Here is a 22,775-nt window from a genome sequence, read left to right as displayed (position 1 = left end):
CAGAGCTAGCTAGCTAACTGCTAATATGCTGTAGTCGGGTTGCTGTCAACCTCACTTGACTGTACTGTAGCCCGGGGCATATGCACACGCACACACACACACAAGGAGGCTCCTCGCTCACGGTCCACTCGCCCTGTTGACAGGTAACGTCAGAATTCTTAATTTTATTTGGAAGAGTAAAGCGAGAATGTATGCCCATGTTTAAATGAAAACTTGTTAAAAGGTAAGCCCTGGCTCGTATCGCGTAACGTTATTGTTTGGACGCAACAACACTTGCCGCGTTAAACAAGCATAATATGTTTAGGATTTACATTTTGTCCTTGCGTTTAAATGCTATGTAATTAGATTTATCTTCCTACAATGTCGTAACCGTAAATCGTCGGACTGTCTCGGTTAGTGTTCCTTGTCTCTAGCGCTAGCGTGTTGCCCTACTGTAGTTTTGCATTAATGAAACATTTATGTTGCTACTTAGAAGAGATGTCATCTTCGTTCAATAGCTATTACTGTATGTAGTTTAAGAAATTATGGATTTGGGATTCTGTAGGAAAATGTATGACCAAATTGTCCTGTCTAAAAGTCGCGCAAAGTTAAATCTTAACAGAGTTTCAACATGTTTGGTATGTAAGCAAACCGATGTTAAGGACTCGTCATGTTTACACAAACGATTGGACACGTTACTCAAATCGCGTTAATGCTGCGTATGCAATTATGTGCCTTCCTAACAAGAGAAGCGATTTGTGATTAGTCTTGTCTGTAAGACTTAGTCTGATTAATACTGGGTACTAGCATCTTCGGCGTCAGTGGTTTGAGACTCGACATATGAGTGTCTGAACAAGTTAACGTTTGACAAATTTACAATGCCACAACCAAATGATCATGTTCGAGTAGTCGCAGCCACCTTGAGTAGTGAGCCGATTATGCTTGTGTTGGATCGCACTTTGGTGAACTAGGAACATCCGTTAGAGTTTAGAGGAAATACACCCCCCATCAGCTGCTTCCTGACAAATTTCCCTTACTTGTATTTAATTTTCTCACCACATTCTAGGTCTGTGTGCGGGCTACCACGTATTTTAGTCCTTAATTTCTTAATAATTTCAACAGCCAATGAAGATTTGTGTGATTTGATCAAAACCACCCTTATCAAGCTGAAATATCCAGCCATGAAGCTATTGTAATGTTTCTGTAGTAAACTGAATATGCTGATGATACAGTCATTATACGTTTACTACAGAAGCATGAATCCCAGCACGGGCCTGTGGTTGAGGAGTTTGTTAGTTGGTGTGACAGATCTTTTCTCCAACTCAACACCTCTAAAACTAAGCATATGTGAATAGATTTAAGGAAAAAACAACATGCTCCTCATCAACCCACTCGTATAAAAGGTAGCAGAATAGAGATGGTAGAGCAGTATATATACTTGGATTCTGTGATAGACAGTAAACTCAAATTCGATGCAAATACTGGTCCTTCTAAAAAAATTAGCATATTGTGATAAAGTTCATTATTTTCTGTGATATACTGATATAAATTAGACTTTCATATATTTTCGATTCATTACACACAACTGAAGTAGTTCAAGCCTTTTATTGTTTTAATATTGATGATTTTGGCAAAAAAGTCAGGAAAACCCCCAAAATCACTTTCTAAAAAAATTAGCATATCATGAAAAGGTACTCTAAAGAAGCAACTAACCTAATCATCTGAATCAACGAATTAACTCAAAACCCCTGCGAAAGATTCCTGAGGCTTTTGAAAACTCCCAGCCTGGTTCCTTACTCAAAACCGCAATCATGGGCAAGATTGCCGACCTGACTGCTGTCCAGAAGGCCATCATTGACACCCTCAAGCAAGAGGCTAAGACACAGAAAGAAATTTCTGAGCGAATAGGCTGTTCCCAGTGTGCTGTATCAAGGGACCTCAGTGGGAAATCTGTGGGAAGGAAAAAGTGTGGCAGGATTACAGGAAATAATGAACTTTATTACAATTTGCTAATTTTTTTAGAAGGACTAGTATAGAAACCATCTGCAAAAATGGTCAGCAACGATTGTACTTTCAAAGGAAGCTTAACTCTTTTAATGTTGATAAGGTTATCTTGTCTTTGTTGTGTAAATCTTTTATTGAATCGGTTCCTACTTTTGCATTTATTGCCTGGTATGGAGGTATCAGCCTGAAGTAGAAAAATATTGTCAACCACATTGTTAAGGTGGCGGGTAAGATAATAGGCTGTCCACAGGTCTCCTTAACAGATATTTATAAGAGGCAGGTTATGAGGAAGGCAAATGACATACTAGATCAGGGGTGCGCAATCCCGGTCCTCGAGAACCCCTATCCAGCTTGTTTTCCGTGTCTCCTTCCTTTAACACACCTTAATCAAATGATCAGCTCATCAGCAAGCGCTGCAGCTGCCTGATAACGATCCTGATTAGTTGATTCAGGTGTGTTAGAGGAGGGAGACATGGAAAACAAGCTGGATAGGGGCTCTCGAGGACCGGGATTGGGCACCCCTGTACTAGATTGTGCAGGTCATCCTCTTCATTGTTCGTTTGAGCTCCTCCCTTCAAGCAGGAGATTCAGAGTCCCTTGTTTTAAAGTGCGTACGACAGGAGAAAAAAAGTCTTCAATAGCATTATTATGTGAAATATAATCATATTTTGAGGCGATTCGACTATATACAACAGTTTAGCAAAGTGCAGATGACAAGAAATTAGTCTTTTAATCTGCCGGTTAGCCACGCCTACCATTATAGGACTCTAGCATCCCCAACAGGTGGATGACGTCAGCGGGAGAATGGGCTCATCGGTTTTACTATTCAGCCCATTGAGGGGGAATTATTCAGAACGAGGAAAACGCGATGAAGAGCGTCGCAAAATGTAATTGTTTCAGTCTCTCTACTCCAATATTTTTAAAGAATATTCTTTTTATCCAAGTATTTTCCCCAATAGCTAAAAAATGGCATGGTCATGAAAAAACAGTTTTGTGCTAAATGAAATATGAAATAATAAAAAATGCATTTATTTAGCACGACATGGCAAACTTACTCCATGTTGGTCAAAACTGTCGACTTCACCTTTACTGTCGCACCTCCCGAACGATATTTTATGCCACCTAAGTTGGGCTTATGTCATTTCCCTTGCCCGGCTTCGGCGAATGTAAACAAACCAAAAGGCGTGACAGCTAGCCGACATGCTAACCCGAACCGAGTGATGTTTCAAAGTCTTCGAAGCAGGAAATCGCACATAACTAGCCCGGATCATTTCACATGACGACTGGGTTGTCCATTGTGTTTGCCGATCAGCAACCCGCCTGGCGGCGAACAAGTTAGAGCTCGTCGTTCCCCTGCTAAGGGCAGAGGGCTCGTTTGCGGGGAAGCAGCTGGACAATGATCGCCAGACAAACCGGCCGACGTCGGAGGAGCGTGTAGCTGCCAAATGGTTGACACGAATATGGCAAAAATAATGCTTTACTACACGGCGAAGTCGTGAACGGCGAGAGACTCATAGGATGGCGGCTGCAGTTGTTATGCAGCTAACATGACAATATGTGTACGAGGAGAGCTGTTTACATGCCCATCCATGATCAAACGTAAATAGTCCTTTATTTAAAGAAGGTTTGTATTGTTTGCTTTGTAATCGCTGTATTTGCGGCTATTTTTAACACAAAGTTACCGTTTTTGATCGGTTGGAAAATTTGACAGAACAACGGGGACATGAAAAGGGCAATAAGCCGAGTATAGTGCTTTCCCGGCGGGGGGATTTGCGACAAGCCGCTGGCTGTCAGCCAAGGGGACAAGGAGCATGTCAGCCAATGATCCCAGTATTTGACATAATACAAAACATGATGTTTACTCACTTCCTCATAAGTCCCATGGTCCCACAGTAGTAGGGCTTGTTTTGGCCAATATCCACCGGTGAATGGGAACCTTTTGAAACCCCAAAAAGGCTCACATGCCTATCCCTCGTACATCGATTTTTCTGCAGCCATTTGGCTGGCGTGATGCGAAAAATAAACAAATTAATCCGCAAAATCAGCTAAATCCTTAGCCCTTCTCATACAACAGTAAGGCTGTATAGTGAAGAGGACTCCTTCTCCTGTACACGTCACAGCACCCTTGTCCTCAATGCAAGATCGAAGCCGGTAGTCTGTCATTTTCGTAATGCGGGATTCAAAAAATTGAATAAATATGTCGATCGCTTCTTCACACATCCAAGTGGTCCATTCCATTCAGGAGCATAAAATACAGCGTGTATTATGAAATAAATATGCTTATAAGTATAACACCATTTACCATTTTCATGTCACAGGCACTTTTAAGTCCAATAGGACAAATAACTCTTTTCCAAATGCGATTAGGCTGCTAAACTTGCACAATTCTTGCACCGAGATGCATAGCTGTCTATAGCATTTTTTTAAATTGTAGTCTGTTATTTTATGTGTATGAGTTATCTGTTGTTGTGTTATCTGTGTGCTTACCTGCTGCTGTATGATAAGTTTCCCCTTCTTAGGTGACAATAAACTTGAGCTGACTGATTTCGATGACACTAAACTGAGAATCATTTGTCGTGAATCTGATTGCTAAGAGCTTTTTTTTCCCCCACAGATAAAACTTTTCGACAGACAAGTGCGGACTGCTAAAGCATTGGAAGAGGGAGTGAAAAAGGACAACAAGGAAAGATTAGATTCTTCTGTGGTTGTTGGACTGGACAAAATAGTGCAGGCCCAGTCAGTGCCACCTCATTCAGCAGGGACATCAAATTTCCGGTTGGATCCCTCCTACCTGTGTGCTACTGGTTTTCTATTTTCCTGCTATCTCATCAATTTGAATGTTTGAACACAAGGGCCACTGTGAAGGTGACCATCGGTGGCTGTGGCCTGGCCATTTTAACCACTGCCCACGTTAGCGTAATTAGCAGTATCATGAATGGAGGCTGGAAGACACCTGTGGGGAATTTAAAACCTTGGAATTAATATCACTGAGTATGCGCCATATTTTTTACAGAATGAAGGACTGTTTTTCATTTTGATCATAGTTGTTTCTGTGTTGTTGCAAGAAGGAGCTGCAGTTCTTCAAGAATCTGTTAAAAAAACCTGCACTAGAGGAGGATGAAGCTGAGGAAACAGGTGACAATGTGTGGAGGGGCCATCTTCTGTGTGGCTGTTTTCTCCCTCTATCTCATGTTGGACCGTGTCCAGCATGACCCTGCAAGACGACAAAATGGTGGAAACTTTCCACGGGTAAGAATAAATGTGTCAGGCTGTTGAGTTTGTTGCATGAGTTGCACTGCATTTAAATGCGGCAATCAAGTTTTCATTCTTTTGTAATACCAAAACGAATCGAGACAAAGGGAATTAGTTTGTTGTTCATTAAAGTTGCTCACTTCCAATTGGATAATTTAAACACTAATAAAACAAGAAAATAAACATACTTTGATTTTGAGTGACAGACACCGAATGGGCCTACCTATAGAGTTTAAATGGCATTCTACAAGCTACTTGGTCATCTATTGCATTTTTTAAAAATTAAAATGAAACTGGCCTGGAATCCCCCATTTTTCATCGCCTCTATTTGCCTCCTTGTCTTTCACGTCAAAGGCAGACGTGGGCTAAAGCGGCAGTACAGTATTTACCTCATGTTCAACGTATTGTCAATTCTGGGCAGTATGCCCCCCCCCCACCTCTAACTTTTTCAGAAAAAATGTGCCATCTTCACTTTCTAAACATCGCATTGGTTCATGTTTGCACTAGGTGCCGGTCGCCTGCTGTCCTCCACATTATAAGTGTCAGTCACGTCAAGCTTTTACCATAGTGCATTCACATCAATACAACAGCTCCTCAAAACAATGCTTAATTACTAGTTTATTATACTAAAATATTATAACATCAACCATCCTGATCCTAAGATTCTCTCACAAGCCCACCAGCCGTTTACATGGTGACACTGCATTACCAAAATGCAATGATTGTGTTGTGGAATGGCCTCACCTTTACATGGTGACGGTGAAAACGGCAACGGAAAAAGGCAAAGACGCGAACTTTTGATTCCAGCCTCCAAAGCGGAACGATTTAATTTATGGACCGCTCTCTCTCCGATGACGTCAGAACTCGCAGCCATCACTTTAAGCATGTGAAGTTGCTGCTACTAAACATTCAAAAAAGCAAACATTGTAGAATATCTGCTTTAATTAACTGTTTTTAAAGATATTTCATGTTGGCATTTTTGTCCCTTTTGGAGCAAAACAAAAAACCCCATGGACGCCATTGCTTCGAGTGGGCGGGTATGTTATCTTCTGGGCTGAGGTGGTTGTTGTCAAGGAAGTGCATCATTGGCTGCCGACTTGTAAAACTGCACTGCCCCATACAGCCTGGCATGAATACATTGTTTTCAAACCACGTAAATGCAAACATGAAATGTGTAGTTTTCTCGGCATGTCACCATGTAAACAGCGCCTAAGTGAATCCATCATGGCTCACTTGTAACAATAGTCCGATCCCAACCCAAAAGTGGTGGCCAGCCCTGGTGACTGTAAGCAAAAAAAAGTGCTTTGATTACCTTGAAGGGAGAAAAGTGCTTAAATTGATTGGTATTGTATAAAAACAACAGGAAGTGGGGTCGGACTGGGAAAAGGCCTCTTACTCTGCTCGTGACACCATCAGGTAGATGTGTTTTCATTTGTATTTTTTTCCTGTTCAGCTGCTAAGATACAGACAATGGTAAATCTGAGCGTCTTTAAAGGCTGGAACAAATGTGTTACAAGGGAGTTTAGCGTACTCCCGTTGCATATTGTGCCGTTTTTTAATAGAATGCAGCTGGACAGAAAAGGGTCAGTGGGGTGGGGGGCTGGTAGAGAGAAAGAACGAACAGAATGAATAGTGATGCAAAACATGATTGAATATACAATGCATGCTATCTAAAGCAGATAGCATTGCTCTCTCGATACCCCATTTTCTGCATATTGGATTGAGTTATGTGCCGTTAAGTATTTTGAACTGGGTAAGTTTCAAATTGCTATTCCTAATCATTGTAAGCATATTTTTGCAATTTTGTGTACAATTTGGACATCATAATCTGATGTACTTACTCCAATTTTCGGCAAATAAATGTATATAGTTGGTCCATGAGATTACAGTGATCCCTAGTTTCTTGCTGTTAATGGGGACTATTTTCTTTATGAAAACTTACTCCATGACATTGTAATTTGTATACTTTTGAAAGTATTGTTTTGTGTGAGATTTGTTTACGAAAACTTGTGGGTGAAAGCAACTTTAGTGCTGGATTTTTTTATTTATTTTTTATTTTTATTTTTTTTGCAGCCCTAGTTTATTGAAGGAAATTGAAACCTGTTATTTAAAAAATACATGATATCTTCTCGTATGACAAATACGTATGTTTTTTCTTTTTTTGTTCTCACGCGTTGAAATAAATTAGTTTTGTTAATTTTGATGTCCGGAGTGTGCCAGAGTAGAGGGGATTTAAATTGATTACAGCTCTATTATATGCCTTCTTCCGCCATCCCATCTTTGTGCGTGGTGTGCTGACCAGTTAGCTATATGTGATCTTTGACAAATCTAGCTGTGATGCGTAGGATGGGAAAATGTGAGAGTGAGAGAAGACAAAAGATCTAAGTAAACATCACCAGTAAAAAAAGTTGAGTGTAGCTCAAGTCAAAGTTGTTTAAAGATATGCCAAAGAGGCCAATTTTGAACAGTTAAGCATACGTCGTTTCAGCGCTTTTTTGATTTTGTTTGACTTTTGCGATACGCTTGTTCTCTGTATGTGTTATAGAGCCAAATTTCCGTCCTGCAGAACCGGATAGAGCAGCTGGAGCAGCTCTTGGAGGAAAACCATCAAATCATTAGTCACATAAAAGACTCTGTCATGGAGCTCACAGACACAGGAGCAGTGTCTCCCAGTGGCCACCTGCCCTTCAGGGCTGCCAATGGCTCCTGGGTCCTTCCCTTTGACGGCCGACCCACTTTCCTTGCTGTCAAGCCCCAGGACTGTCAGTTGGCTGCAGGCAGCCATAGTCAGGCAGACGTTCAGGTTCGCTACTTGAAATTTTGACAATCACATATACAGGACATACACACATATGTTAAGTTTGCAGGCTATTTCTTTTTCCGGGCATTGAATTGACTACAATGATTACAACGGCACTGTCCCGTTTGTCCTGGAAGATGTTTCACTTCCCCCGAGCAGGTTTCATTAGTTCAATCAAAGGCTGCTAGCTTTTGCATGAACTGATGAAGCCTATACTGTTTGGATGGATCTGAGAAGCAATGCCCAGAGAACTGTTTAGCTTATGTAAAATTTATAATAACATCTGTTACTCCAGTAAATGTGTATGTATTCATTTACAGATGTTGGACGTGTACTCGCTCCTAAAGTTTGACAACCCGGATGGTGGGGTGTGGAAACAGGGTTTTGACATATCATATGATGCTGATGAGTGGGACAAGGAACCTTTGCAAGTTTTTGTCGTCCCGCACTCTCACAATGATCCAGGTAAATGCTTCAAGCACATGTGAAAAAAGACTTAATTTAATGTATTTCATTGTAATCAAGTTACATTGCCAGCGCGTAGGCATTCATCCAAATTTGCTGAACTTGCATTTCAAATATTGAAATGAATATTGATATTTTTTATAATGCCCTTGACTGGAATGCGAACGAGGCAACATGTTCCAAAAGTTAGGAGAGGGGCAACAAAAGACGGGGAAAGTTGAGAAACACTTTAAAAAAAAAAAAAGAAAAAAAAAGAGAAAACCCATCTGCTTTGAACATTTTGCTGGCATACAGGTAAATTGAAAGCTAAAGTGCCATTCATGGGTAGGAGTAGGCATGTGCCAGTGTGAGATTTTGACGGTATGATAACCTTAAGCCAAAATATCATGGTATTGCGATTAACAGCTGTAAAATATGTTACTTTGAAATATGTTGGTAAAAAAACCTTTTTCCATTGAACAGAATTTTTATTTTTCAATGCATATTAGCAAATTGGAACATTTATTATAATGTTAAGTTAAAAATAATTTAAAGATAAAAAAATATCTGAAATATTCCAAAGAAAATGAAATTAAATGCAGTCCTTTAGGTGAGCCAAAACCCACAGCCACAGCTCAACGATATTACCATCAGAACAAAAATAATTGAATTATTTTCCATAAAAAAGCACGTGGGTATGACTCGTATCATGTTTACATTATACAGTTGCCAGAGAGAAGGAAATACCATGTTTTACCTCCGCTAGACACACTAAACACACTTGCGTTAACTCTTGTAGCTAGTGGGAAAAGTTCATGACAGTGTTTACTAACCTTTAATTTTGTATGAACGCGAAATCATATTTGAGGTGTTGCCTTCTCGGCAGTCACTCACCGCAAACATGTTTTACATGTCAGTTCGCCCTCCTCCTGTAAGCCACTGTAGCCGAAGTATTCCCATACTTCTATTTCGTTTTTTTCGATGGGCGGGGGTTCAGGAGTTTCACCTCCTCCAGCCATCATGTAGCGCAGCTGACTCACTGACACTAAGCAACAACCGGTAGGCAAGGCAAGGCAAGGCAAATTTATTTATATAGTACAATTCAACACGAGGCAATTCAAAGTGCTTTACATCACATGAAGATCATAAAAATCACATTTAAATCAATACAACGTAAAAACCAAGACAAAAGATCGCACTTAATCACAGAATAAAAATAAATAAATACAAATAAAATAAAAAATAAAACAAAAACTACTACTCCTAATAATAATTGAAATCAGCAATGGAGATAAGTACAAGAGGAATAGAAAGCAGGTAGTTTGAAATATATAGACAGTTATGGATATTAGGGCTGGGCGATATGGCCTTAAACATGTATCACGATAAATTGAGCAGATTTATCTCAATAACGATAAATGACGATAAATTCGCCCAAGCGGACTGTTATATAATTTGAAAATCTGAATCAATGCATGAAATACAGATTAACTATTTCTTGTTGATTTATTTACCAGCATTCAATTTGATATACTGTATTTAACAATTGTACATGCAGTCTAAACATTAAGTTTATAAAAATGTATTGTAAGCAATAAGAATTCAAGTATGAACATTTATAACAGCGTGTATGACTTGAACAATGTACATTGTCAAAATCAATATGCCTGTGCAAACATGTAATTGTAACACAAATGACTTGCAGCTTGAACAGTACACTTCAAAAAGACAACTTATTGTTAATGGCTGCTGTGACATAATTATTAAATACAAGTGTTTACTTTATGGTTTAAGGTTTTTTTCCCCCCCAGTGCATTTTTTAATAAATGCACGCACAATAAAAATAGCTGGGGCCATTTCTCGGTCATTATAAGTTTTGCCGTTGGATTGTACTTTATGCTGAATGCTTTACCATCACAAAAGCTATCAGAGGAATCACACACAGACAGATACAAAATAACGCCACATAGTAATTGCTAGATGCAGTCCGTGCCCAATCCACTCATTAAGTTCAGCAGTTTCGACAAGGTTAGAACTTAGAGCCGCTATCCGACTCCATAACGTTCATTTGTAGCGTTAGCCGCTAGCTAGCGTTAGCCTGGCTACCAGTAGAAAGCACTGAAAGCACCATCTCCGGAAATCGTGAGAACAAAGGAGGACAGCGGGTGAAAGCCCGTCTGGATGCCACCAAGAGTCTACTAAATGTCGGTTGAAAGTTTGGTGAACCTCCCTTAAGCCACACTCCATCACGTTTTGCTTGTAGCGTTAGCTGCTAGCGTTAGCTTACCGGGCTTTTGTTTGATTGGCTTCCTGATGATCACGTGACTCCCTACGTAAGCACATTCACAGCTTTCTTAAAGGGGAATGAACATAGACGAACAACACAGAATCAAAGCGGGATGAAAAGACTATATTTTCTTGTTTTATTAATTTACCGAATTTACCGACATGGTCAAAATTACGTCGGTCATCGTTAAGAATTTCGGTGACGGTAAATTTTCGGTTTACCGCCCTGCTCTAATGGATATGCAGTGCTAAACAAAAGCGTTTTAGCCCTGATTTAAAAGAGCTAACAGTTTGAGCATACTTCAGAGGTTCGGGTAACTTGTTCCAGAGGTGAGGAGCATAATAACTAAATGCTGCCTCACCCTGCTTGGTTCTTGTTCTGGGAACATGAAGAAGACCGGTTCCAGACGACCTTAGGGGTCTAGATGTCTCATAGGAATCTAACAAGTCAAGCGTGTATTTTAGTCCAAGGCCATTAAGTGTTTTGTAGACGAGCAGTAGTATTTTATAGTCTATCCTTTGACTCACTGGAAGCCAGTGTAGCGATTTCAAAACCGGTGTAATATGGTCCAGCTTCCTTGTATTTGTGAGGACTCTGGCTGCAGCATTCTGTACTAGCTGCAGCTTCCTGACTGATTTTTTTATCGGCAGCAACCGGTGGGGGAGGGTCGACCCTTGCAGCTGCAAGTGAGGGATTTCTCCCTGCATTTTTGGGACACAAAAAATGTCTAATACCTTAGGGATGCTATGACAGAAAATTTTTGCGGTTCTGAAACCGTGACGTTTTCATACCACATACCACACCTTGAAACCGGTAATCGGTATATATCTCGTTTGGCACATCCTTGAAAGTTTTTTTCACAAGCAAGGATGAGGTGAGGCTCATCACTTGATGAACGATTGTGTGATAAAAAAAAAAAAAAAATCAACTGCAAGGAATTAAATAATTGTCTGTCGTATTGAAAAATTTAGAGAATGTGGTAAAACCTTTATTTCTGCGGCCAGGCTGAAAACCAACATTCAATACCTGGGACATTTGCTCTTTCACCAGGCACTGAATTAAAAACTTGTGCTTATTTGCGTGAAAGATATTGTCATGTTGGCTCGGAAACACTTCTGAAAACCACTGCTAGTAAAGTCATTCGTTGCCGCATCTAGAGTAGGGGTGGGCAAAGCGGTACTCACTGGCCGTAGTGGGTCCTGGTCTTTATTCCAACTGATCCAGCACAGACAGTTTAACCAATGAGGTTTCTGCTGAAGCAAGGAGCATTTGATTGTGATCAACTGATTGCACTTGCAAGACACCAGACTGGTGAAAAGGTTTCCTCTTAATGGGTTGGAACAGAAACCCGCATCCACTGCAGCCCTTTGTGGAATATTTTGCCCACTCCTGATCTAGAAATACATCTTAAACAATGTAATGCAAGTTGTTTTGAGAAGTCATGGTCCCCGGCCAAAGATGTAAATGACCTTTGGCTTGATTAGCGCGCAGTTCAAAATCCAGTACCTGTGATGGTGTATTAGTCTGTAAAGGCACCGTGAAAAGCTACGTTAAAAGCTTAAGGTTTTGGAGCAAAATTCTGTTACTGCACGGTTTTGCATTAAAATGGTGTGAGTACTCTACTGGCCTTCCAGCATTCCAGACCTGTCTTCCATTGAAATTGTGTCACGCATTCTGAAGCGCAAAATATCACAACAAGAGACTTGGATACTTTGGGAAATACAGTCATAATAAAAGAATGGCTTGAATGAACTGGTTCCTTTATTCTTAAAATGCTTATTGAGTGCTGAAAGGAAAGGTGATGTAATGCACTGGTAAAAGAATTACTCCTGTATCAGAATATGCATCTTTCAGGCATTACATTTAATTGTAGGGAATAGATACAAAGGAAAAGATCAATAAATGTTAAATATCTTGTTTTGCTAAATGTCTGGGTTAAAAAAAGTTTAAAAATTTACATTTTTTAAAATGTATCTCTTTCCAATGATGTTAAATCTGAATAAATACTTTGAACAGACAAAATAAATATATGGCGGAAAACACTCAGGTGACCTGAAGTTCCGCTCTGAGACTCCCAATTTGCCAAAATTCGAAATTGTGCCATATGGATGTTTGATACATCATTGGAAAGCTTAAAATATCAATTTTCTGGGGGAAGAAAAAATTTGAACTGGAGGGCATTTTAAAAAAAAAAAAAAATTTTTTTCAACCCCTAAACCATACATGTCCAAAGTCAGGCCCGGGGGCCAAATGCGGCCCGTGGTCAAATTTCATCCGGCCCCCAGCCTCTGTCATAAAATCAATAACGTCTGGCCCGCACACAGACTTAATAAATTGGTCAGCAGTACTGCAACCAGCATTTCAAGTAGCTTACACACGAAATGCTGCTCCTCATTTACCCACTAAAAGTCAGCAGCACTTTAACCATTTATTGCCAAATGGATCACATTTGATACACCTAAAATTTAATGATTTTGAGACTAATTTAGAATTTTGACATTTCTTTTTGAAAAAAAAATTATGGATGCAAGTCTGGATGCATCTGCAGGTTCCATGAGGAAAAAAACATGATTTAGCATGAGTTATAATATTAGAGCGCTTATTACACATATTCATTTTGACTTTTCTTTTTACAAATTTGAAAAATGCGTTTCATTAGGACCTTATTTTTCAAATTTTGGGATTCTCTGATAATTGCTTCATGTTGCAAGTATTTAAGGGCTAAGCAACATTACTCCGTGTGACCCATTACTTCCATTTTCTAAAATGGCGACAATCAACAAAAAAAAAGAAAGGTGACTGTGACGGCCGAGGCTTCAAGGATAGGTGGAAATTGGACTATTTCTTCACTAAAATACGCAACAACTGTGTCTTGCCTCATTTGTAAAGAGACAGTCGCTGTTTTAAAAGATTTCAATGTGAGGCGATATTACCAAACAAGACACGCCGACATGTACGACAAGATTAAAGGGAAGATACTCAGCGAGAAATTGAAGCAACTTGAAGCTAGTTTGATTTCACAGCAGTAGTACAGTGCCTTGCAAAAGTATTCGGCCCCCTTGAATCTTGCAACCTTTCGCCACATTTCAGGGTTCAAACATAAAGATATGAAATTTAATTTTTTTGTCAAGAATCAAGAACAAGTGGGACACAATCGTGAAGTGGAACAACATTTACTGGATAATTTAAACTTTTTTAACAAATAAAAAACTGAAAAGTGGGCCGTGCAATATTATTCGGCCCCCTTGCGTTAATGCTTTGTAGCGCCACCTTTTGCTCCAATTACAGCTGCAAGTCACTTGGGGTATGTTTCTATCAGTTTTGCACATCGAGAGACTGACATTCTTGCCCATTCTTCCTTGCAAAACAGCTCGAGCTCAGTGAGGTTGGATGGAGAGTGTTTGTGAACAGCAGTCTTCAGCTCTTTCCACAGATTCTCGATTGGATTCAGGTCTGGACTTTGACTTGGCCATTCTAACACCTGGATACGTTTATTTTTTAACCATTCCATTGTAGATTTGGCTTTATGTTTTGGATCATTGTCCTGTTGGAAGATAAATCTCCGTCCCAGTCTCAGGTCTTGTGCAGATACTAACAGGTTTTCTTCCAGAATGTTCCTGTATTTGGCTGCATCCATCTTCCCGTCAATTTTAACCATCTTCCCTGTCCCTGCTGAAGAAAAGCAGGCCCAAACCATGATGCTGCCACCACCATGTTTGACAGTGGGGATGGTGTGTTCAGGGTGATGAGCTGTGTTGCTTTTACGCCAAACATATCGTTTTGCATTGTGGCCAAAAAGTTCAATTTTGGTTTCATCTGACCAGAGCACCTTCTTCCACATGTTTGGTGTGTCTCCCAGGTGGCTTGTGGCAAACTTTAAACGAGACTTTTTATGGATATCTTTGAGAAATGGCTTTCTTCTTGCCACTCTTCCATAAAGGCGAGATTTGTGCAGTGTACGACTGATTGTTGTCCTATGGACAGACTCTCCCACCTCAGCTGTAGATCTCTGCAGTTCATCCAGAGTGATCATGGGCCTCTTGGCTGCATCTCTGATCAGTTTTCTCCTTGTTTGAGAAGAAAGTTTGGAAGGACTGCCGGGTCTCGGTAGATTTGCAGTGGTCTGATGCTCCTTCCATTTCAATATGATGGCTTGCACAGTGCTCCTTGAGATGTTTAAAGCTTGGGAAATCTTTTTGTATCCAAATCCGGCTTTAAACTTCTCCACAACAGTATCTCGGACCTGCCTGGTGTGTTCCTTGGTTTTCATAATGCTCTCTGCACTTTAAACAGAACCCTGAGACTATCACAGAGCAGGTGCATTTATACGGAGACTTGATTACACACAGGTGGATTCTATTTATCATCATCGGTCATTTAGGACAACATTGGATCATTCAGAGATCCTCACTGAACTTCTGGAGTGAGTTTGCTGCACTGAAAGTAAAGGGGCCAAATAATATTGCACGCCACACTTTTCAGTTTTTTATTTGTTAAAAAAGTTTAAATTATACAATAAATGTTGTTCCACTTCACGATTGTGTCCCACTTGTTGTTGATTCTTGACAAAAAAAATTAAATTTCATATCTTTATGTTTGAAGCCTGAAATGTGGCGAAAGGTTGCAAGATTCAAGGGGGACGAATACTTTTGCATGGCACTGTATTTTGCAAGAGCCCGAGAGGCGAAAGAGAACGCCACAAAGGCTAATTGCGAGATTGTTGAAATTATTCATTAAAAAAATAATAAAGCAAATGTGACACACTGAATGGCTAGCTAAATTTTGCTTAAATATATTGTTCCACGTAAAGGACGTCAGCCAAGGTCGGCCCCCCACATTTTTACCACGCCAAATCTGGCCCCCTTTGCAAAAAGTTTGGACACCCCTGCCCTAAACCCTAACTCGAGGTGAGAGCATGAGAGAGCATAATTAAAAACACCATTATTTTAACAAGATATTATCGCGTACCTACCTTGTGTCGATCCAAAAAATCTGTAGCATGTCTCACAGAGTCTCAAAACACAGCTGTGAATGGCTACAGCCGGACGTTTTGGGATTTTATGGGTGAAACACTGTAATATGACAAGGGTTGCGATGCAGAAATCGCAGACATCAAGGAGTGGTAGAGATTTTCTTTTTCAAATATGTACCTTTTTAAACATTTTTTTTTCTCTTCAATTTGTCTTTAGATCGATTATTATCTTAAGTATGTGGGCAAAATGCGACAGTAACAAAAAAATGCAATAAGCGATAATTATGAGGTAGATATCCGTGACCTATTTACAGACACTATTTTTTTCATTGTGACGTAATATATTTTACGTAGTTTAAAATATGCGAGTGGATAATTTTATAGTCGTTTTTTTATTTTTTTATTTTTTTTTTAAACTAAACATTAGACATCAATCATTGAGTCCAAGCTAAAAATGATGAACATTTCGAATTATAAAATTCTTTTTATGGCTGGGTTGAAACAAAAGCGGTTGCACGGTGTCTGTAAATGGGGACTCCAGGGTAAAATGGACTAATTAAAAATAGTTTGGGGGCTTAATACACCATTAAACTGCTATGGCAGCATATAGACATATTGTTTTATCAAACATAAGTTTTTCTGTCTTAAAATACAGCAGTTTATTTTTAAGAGGGGTACAAAAGCAGAAACAGCTTTTTCAGCCTTGTCTGTGTTTTCTGCCATATATATTTGTCGTGTAAATAAGCTTCGCCTCTATTTTGCGGATTTTTGATTTTCGCGGGGGGTGGTCACCATTAACCATGAAAATCCAGGCATCACTGGATACTGAAACAATTTGTTGGTAGGAGGGGTTTGCGGAAAAGATGTAATTAGTCTGTTAAACAATTCCCATATGGACTTTGTAGAATACGTTTTTGCAATGCCTTGAAATCGAGCACATTTAAATCCTTATGTTGCCAAATTACTATATGGCAAGAGCGGCTTGGGCTAAATAAATCATAAGCCTTATTTTTGATCGTTTGCAGCACTTTTCCCCTCACTTTTTTTCAAAACTGTTTACGTGATAGTAAAGAATAGCCCTATGTCCGACTACTAAGAACAATCTTCTTGTTAGGTTGGGTGAAGACATTTGACAAGTACTACACAGACCAGACACAACACATTTTAAACAACATGGTGGTGAAACTGGCAGAGGATCCCCGCAGAAAGTTCATATGGTCAGAGATTTCCTTCTTTTCCAAATGGTGGGAGAGTGTGGATGCACAGAAGCAGGAGGCGGCTCGCAAGTAAGTCGCTGCTCAATAAGGCGTTGATTTTTCAAATCTACCAGCTAAATCTGAAAGTACCAGAGATGGCTGTGCTGCTTTGAGAGTGTTAGTGTTTTTATGGCTCACACACACTGGCAGATTGTGGTTATTCTGGAAATAGCTTTTTATCTGGATAATGTGATTCTTGCACGAAAGGGCAGGCTTATACTCACCTTCTTTTTGTAATCCTCTGTCCAACAGACTGATCCGAGGAGGACAACTAGAGATTGCGACAGGAGGATGGGTCATGACAGATGAAGCCAATGTTCACTATTTCGCAATGATTGACCAACTTATTGAGGGACATCAATGGCTAGAGAGAAATATAGGTGCATTAATGACTATCCATCTAATGCTTAGATGTCCTTAAGTCTGCCTTTAAACTGTGACATGGTTGATATATTACAAGTTTTAAATGTCTAACCTGATCAGTGTTCGATTATGAAACTTGGATGGTCATGTCTTACTGTTCTATTACAGGGGCAATACCCAGCAGTGGATGGGCAATAGACCCTTTTGGCCACAGCTCTACAATGGCCTATGTCCTCAAGAGAGCCAACTTGACCAGCATGCTTATCCAGAGGGTTCACTACTCAGTCAAAAAGCATTTTGCTGCCACACGCAACCTTGAATTTATGTGGCGGCAGCCCTGGGGTGAGTGATGCACCGTGCAGGACATATTGGAAGCATTTTAATTCCTACAACTATATTTGTTTACTTGTACTTTACAGAAACTAGATCCATTTCGGACATCTTTTGCCACATGATGCCATTCTACAGCTATGATGTCCCTCATACATGCGGGCCAGACCCAAAGATCTGCTGCCAGTTTGACTTCAAGAGGCTACCTGGCGGTCGGATAAACTGTCCATGGAAAGTGCCACCCAAGGCTGTGGTGGAGGCAAATGTAGCGGAGAGGTGAGTCATACTGTTGCTAAATCCGAATTTCTGTTGCAACATGATGAATTAACGGATCAGTAATCTACGGTTGGTCTACACAATATTGTTTACATTCTACTAGTTTGTGATTTTTTTGCAAAGTAAGTACACCACAGCACTTTCTCACAACTCCAGACTATTTATTTAATATCAATCAAATGAATATGATGCTGGCTGACCTGGGAAAAAATCTTTCTGGAAAATAGCTGAATTCGGCAAACTGGACTGACTGTTTCAATGTGCCGTGAATGATGCACATTATTCAAACTCAAACTTGTTCTAAGGACAACAGGCTGAAAGAGGACATACATAGAGCAAGATGGCGAATCTAGATTGTCCCAGAGGCGCATTAGGCAGCATTTAGCAGCAATAAATAACTTTTCTTAGTACACATTTCTCTGGCTAATGGTAAAGCTTCTACCTATTGTGAACCTGCAACTGGCAAGGATAAAGTATTTGATTAGAAAGCTGCTTTTGAAGACTGCTCAGGATGTTTGTTTCAATTTGTTTCCTTCTAATGCAGGGCGGAACTCCTCCTGGATCAGTATCGCAAAAAGTCCAAACTTTACCGTAGCAAGGTGCTTCTCATCCCTCTGGGAGATGATTTTCGTTATGACAAGGCCTTGGAGTGGGACCAGCAATATATCAATTATCAGAAACTCTTCGATTACATGAATTCTCACCCTGAGATGCATGTCAAGGTGAGTAATTTGACAACTGACATAGCCATGAATCTATTTTTGTTAGGGTTTTTTCATGCTCCCTGTTTTCAGGCGAATCTAGTATTTGAGTGCACAGAAAAAGCTTTTGTTAGTACTAAATCAGATTATTTAAAGCCTTCTCAAGGGGCAACATATATATCATGACTCATTTTTGTTAATTTTCTAGAGGTTCATTTATAAATTATCAAAGTAATTGACAAATATAGATAAGAATTGATCAGAGCCATTGTTGAACTTGTGCAGTAAATATTCTTTGATATTTTCAGTTCTCCATTAAATCACTCATTAGTTATATTTAATAAGACTTTGACAAACATTTTCTTTTGCGTTGGAAGACAAGCATTTCCAGTGGCAAAAATGATTTTTTCCCCCCTCATCCAAATGAGCATTTACCTGTAGTTGACATATGCAACTTGAAGCCCAGAGTTGTCACCTTGAAGCCCTTGACATTAATCACTAACCAAGAATAAGCCTAATTTATAAAGGTCAATGGAAAAGGAATCGGTGAAAAAATACTTTACTATTGACTTAAATGCAAATAAAACACAATTTGATAAATGAATCAAAATTCAGTTTTCTGCAACCCTCAAACATTCCTTTTGTTTGAACTTCTCAACTCTGCTCATTCTCCCCCAGACTCAGTTTGGAACTCTCTCGGACTACTTCAATGCTTTGTACAAATCGTATGGAGTGCCCCAGGGATCCCGACCTCCAGACTTTCCTGTGCTCAGTGGGGATTTCTTTGCCTATGCCGACCGCGAAGACCACTATTGGACCGGCTACTTTACATCCCGGCCCTTTTATAAGAGCTTGGATCGTGTTATAGAGTCACAACTGAGGTGGGGCAGCCTCATTCACACATTAATGATCACTTAGCGTATTTTTCGCAGTATTAGTCGCACCTGGGTATAAGTCTCACCAGCCATAAAATGCCCAATGAACAGGAAAAAAACATATTCATTCATTCATTCATTTGTTTATTTCAGGCCATGATTTTCCTTGTCAAGACAGCAAGTATATACAGCTCATATAAACATATAACAAAAAGAGCAGCAAAACTAAGTAACATAGCAACATCAACTACATGCCTGAAAAGGAGTGGGAAGAAGAAAATTTATTTAATCCCACCCCTATTCTCATCTAATTAGGAACAAAAAAAAAAATTCTTGCTACTTCCTTCCAAAAATGTAGGCAACCAAAAATCAGTTCAAACAGTTATGTACAATTTCATTTTTGTAACAAATGTTGTCCCCTGACATGAAGTTACCACGGGTAACACCCAAATCCAAAAACAATTTCATACCAACATGGTAATGAAAGTAAAACCATATCAACTATGGTAAAGGCCACACACACAGGACAAACAAATTATAAATTGCAACAATAACTTTTCCAACAATGGTAACGGTCAATATACCAGCAATGGTAAGAAACAACCAGCACTCATACCAAGACAACTTATTGATGTAATTAAGACCTTAAATCAGTATACTGTGACCAGACCATAAGTTTGTATAACCGTTTAAATCTGTAGATAGTTTGGCATTGCTTGTGTTGCATTCCCAGATTATTCCAAAGATTCACTCCACACACAGACACACAAAAACTTTTACGAGTTGTTCGAATTTTTGGTATTTTGAAGTCTCCATATCCTCTCAAGTTACGAGTTCTCTCTTTCATTGTAAAAAAGTTTTGCAATTTAGTTGGTAATAATTTATTGAATGCTTTATAGAGGATTATTGCGGTATTATACTTTACAGGATCGTTAAATTTTAGCAGCTTTGAGTAAATAAACAAATTATGTGTGTGCTCCAGAAACCCGACCTTATGGATGATTCGCACAGCCCGTTTCTGTAAGGTGACTAAAGGATTTATCGTGCTTTGATAGGTGTTTCCCCACACTTCAACACAATATGAGAAGTATGGAAGAACCAAAGAGCAGTATAAAGTGTGGAGTGCATTCTCGTCAAGAAATTGTTTAGCTTTATTTTTAATATATTTTTAATATATAATATATTTTTAATATATGTCGCACTGGAGTATAAGTCGCATTTTTGGAGGGAATTTACTTGATAAAATCCAACACATAGAACAGATATGTCATCTTGAAAGGTAATTTAAAATAAAATAAAATACAATAGAGAACAACATGCTGAATAAGTGCACAGTATGATAATGTTACATGATGCATGACCAACGAAATGCGAACCTTGCCGGTATGTTAACGTAACATAGCTATTAGGAGTTAGTCTGATAACTGTAGCATAAAGAACATGCTAACAAGTTTACCAAACCATCAGTGTCACTCAAAACACCAAAATAACATGAAATGATATAATAATGTTTCACACATAAGTCAGACATACTTCAGAGTATAAGTCGCACCCCCAGCCAAACCATGGAGAAAAAAAACTGTGACTTACTAGTATAGTCCGAAAAATACGGTATATGTAGAGTTGTCTTATAATTACTTTTTAAAAGCTAACCGATATCCTGACATTGTCAAACTCCAAAAATCCAATGGATATATGCGGTTGTGGACTTAACATATTATTGTGTATTCATGAGTTTATAATTCATTATTTTTCAATCATTTATTGTTCATTTATTGTTTATTTAATTTTCACACAATGAATGCTAATGGTCTGCTCACATAACAACTCCCAGACATCTTAGTTTGGAGACATTTAATGGTCAGTAAGCATTACTGCTGTGCTAAGCTGTGACCAGCCCTTGTACAAAGCCTTCTACATTCACTTTAAAGGCAACATGCATATTGGCCCAAAACTGATAACAAAAAAACGATGTCAATATTATCTGATATCATTTAAAAATGTTTTTATCGGCTGATGTTATTGGCTACCTGATAATATTGGACAACTCGTATAATATGCTTTGTGCGCGAGTTACCTGTCCTACATTGAAGAGAACAACCTTTCATTGTGTCCACCCAGCGGAAAGAATCTTTTTCAATTGTTTTGATTTTACTGATGTGTAACAGTGAACAAAAATATAAATAAAAGCCTCTGATTTTGCCACTTGACATGGAGGCATACATTTTATCAATATTGATTCTAATTTAGCTAATCAAATATAAAGGCCTTTTCCCACTAGCATCAGCCCAGTGTGAAGTGCGGTCCACGGCAAGCGCAAAACTGAAGGAGCCACGTAGCTTGACGTAGACGCTGTCAGGAAGTGAAAAGCGGCAAGCATATTTACTATAGTCCCAATCACCAATGCGTTTATTTTCCATTGTTGCACAAGAAAACAGCGACTTTGCCTATTTCAAGGAGTAAGGGGGCTTTATAAGAGCAGTGTAGGGGAGTTTTTGCTAGTTTCGGTGAGAAGGTAAGTTTTTTTTTTTTTTTTGTGAACTACATTTCCACAAAACGCACATCGAGGTACTAATTTAGCTTAGCAAGTAGAGGTATAAGAGTCATTCTTCGAGTGTCCCAAACCTCGCGAAACTTTAAAAAAAGCGCATTTATCAAGGTTTCGTCAGCCGTGGTTTGCATATATCTGTCCACCGAAACAGCCTGATAGTACTGATGTAAGGAGGGAGAATGAGAGGCTGTACGAGCATGAAGCAGAAAAACATATATTTTTAAAATTAAAAACCCGATCCTTTTCACCCGATTCTGATCATCTGAAAAATGGCATGATTGGCCCGATTTCCGATCACGTGATCGGATCGGGACATCCCTACTTGTAAGCATTAATTTAAAAATTTTGGACTATAAGGTGCATCTGCTGTCTTACTGTGCCCATAAATAAAACACAGGTCTTCACATTGTATTTAAAAATCCAAATAACTCCACTGGACTGTAAGCAGCAGAAAAAATGAGTCCAAAATGAAAATTAATACCGGTCATTTTTTTTTTTTTCTTCAAACTTTGCTCCTCTCCATTTGCAGAAGGTTTGATAACAAACACATTGCATGAGTGCTGTATTCGTGTAATGATGGGTCAAGAAAATGTCATTGATCCAACCCATATATAAAAAAAATAATTAATGAATTAAAACAACAATTGTAATATTAAAAGATAAAGAACAAATTACATAATACATT

The 22,775-nt window shown here is 39.1% G+C and overlaps 1 protein-coding gene across 4 annotated transcripts in view; it reads left to right on the top strand.

Annotated features, from left to right (window-relative positions):
• The window catches only part of man2a2 (mannosidase, alpha, class 2A, member 2), a 55,134-nt gene continuing 32,359 nt past the window's right edge, over nucleotides 1-22,775 (top strand). For 2 of the 4 annotated variants that reach the window (XM_057836518.1, XM_057836521.1), the window contains exons 1-11: nucleotides 1-143; nucleotides 4,598-4,974; nucleotides 5,049-5,232; nucleotides 7,781-8,038; nucleotides 8,356-8,500; nucleotides 16,853-17,024; nucleotides 17,247-17,374; nucleotides 17,526-17,699; nucleotides 17,777-17,963; nucleotides 18,508-18,685; nucleotides 19,343-19,545. In XM_057836518.1, the coding sequence (XP_057692501.1) occupies nucleotides 5,101-5,232; nucleotides 7,781-8,038; nucleotides 8,356-8,500; nucleotides 16,853-17,024; nucleotides 17,247-17,374; nucleotides 17,526-17,699; nucleotides 17,777-17,963; nucleotides 18,508-18,685; nucleotides 19,343-19,545 (1,577 nt within the window). In that variant the 5' untranslated portion in view covers nucleotides 1-143; nucleotides 4,598-4,974; nucleotides 5,049-5,100. The remainder of the gene's footprint in view (nucleotides 144-4,597; nucleotides 4,975-5,048; nucleotides 5,233-7,780; nucleotides 8,039-8,355; nucleotides 8,501-16,852; nucleotides 17,025-17,246; nucleotides 17,375-17,525; nucleotides 17,700-17,776; nucleotides 17,964-18,507; nucleotides 18,686-19,342; nucleotides 19,546-22,775) is intronic. The other 2 variants (XM_057836520.1, XM_057836519.1) reach the window with 2 other exon arrangements.

The sequence above is a fragment of the Corythoichthys intestinalis genome, chromosome 5, assembly GCF_030265065.1.
Source record: "Corythoichthys intestinalis isolate RoL2023-P3 chromosome 5, ASM3026506v1, whole genome shotgun sequence".
Taxonomy (NCBI): Eukaryota; Metazoa; Chordata; class Actinopteri; order Syngnathiformes; family Syngnathidae; genus Corythoichthys; species Corythoichthys intestinalis.
The sequence above is the reverse complement of the archived record's forward strand: the minus strand, read 5'-3'. Positions and strand labels throughout refer to the sequence as shown.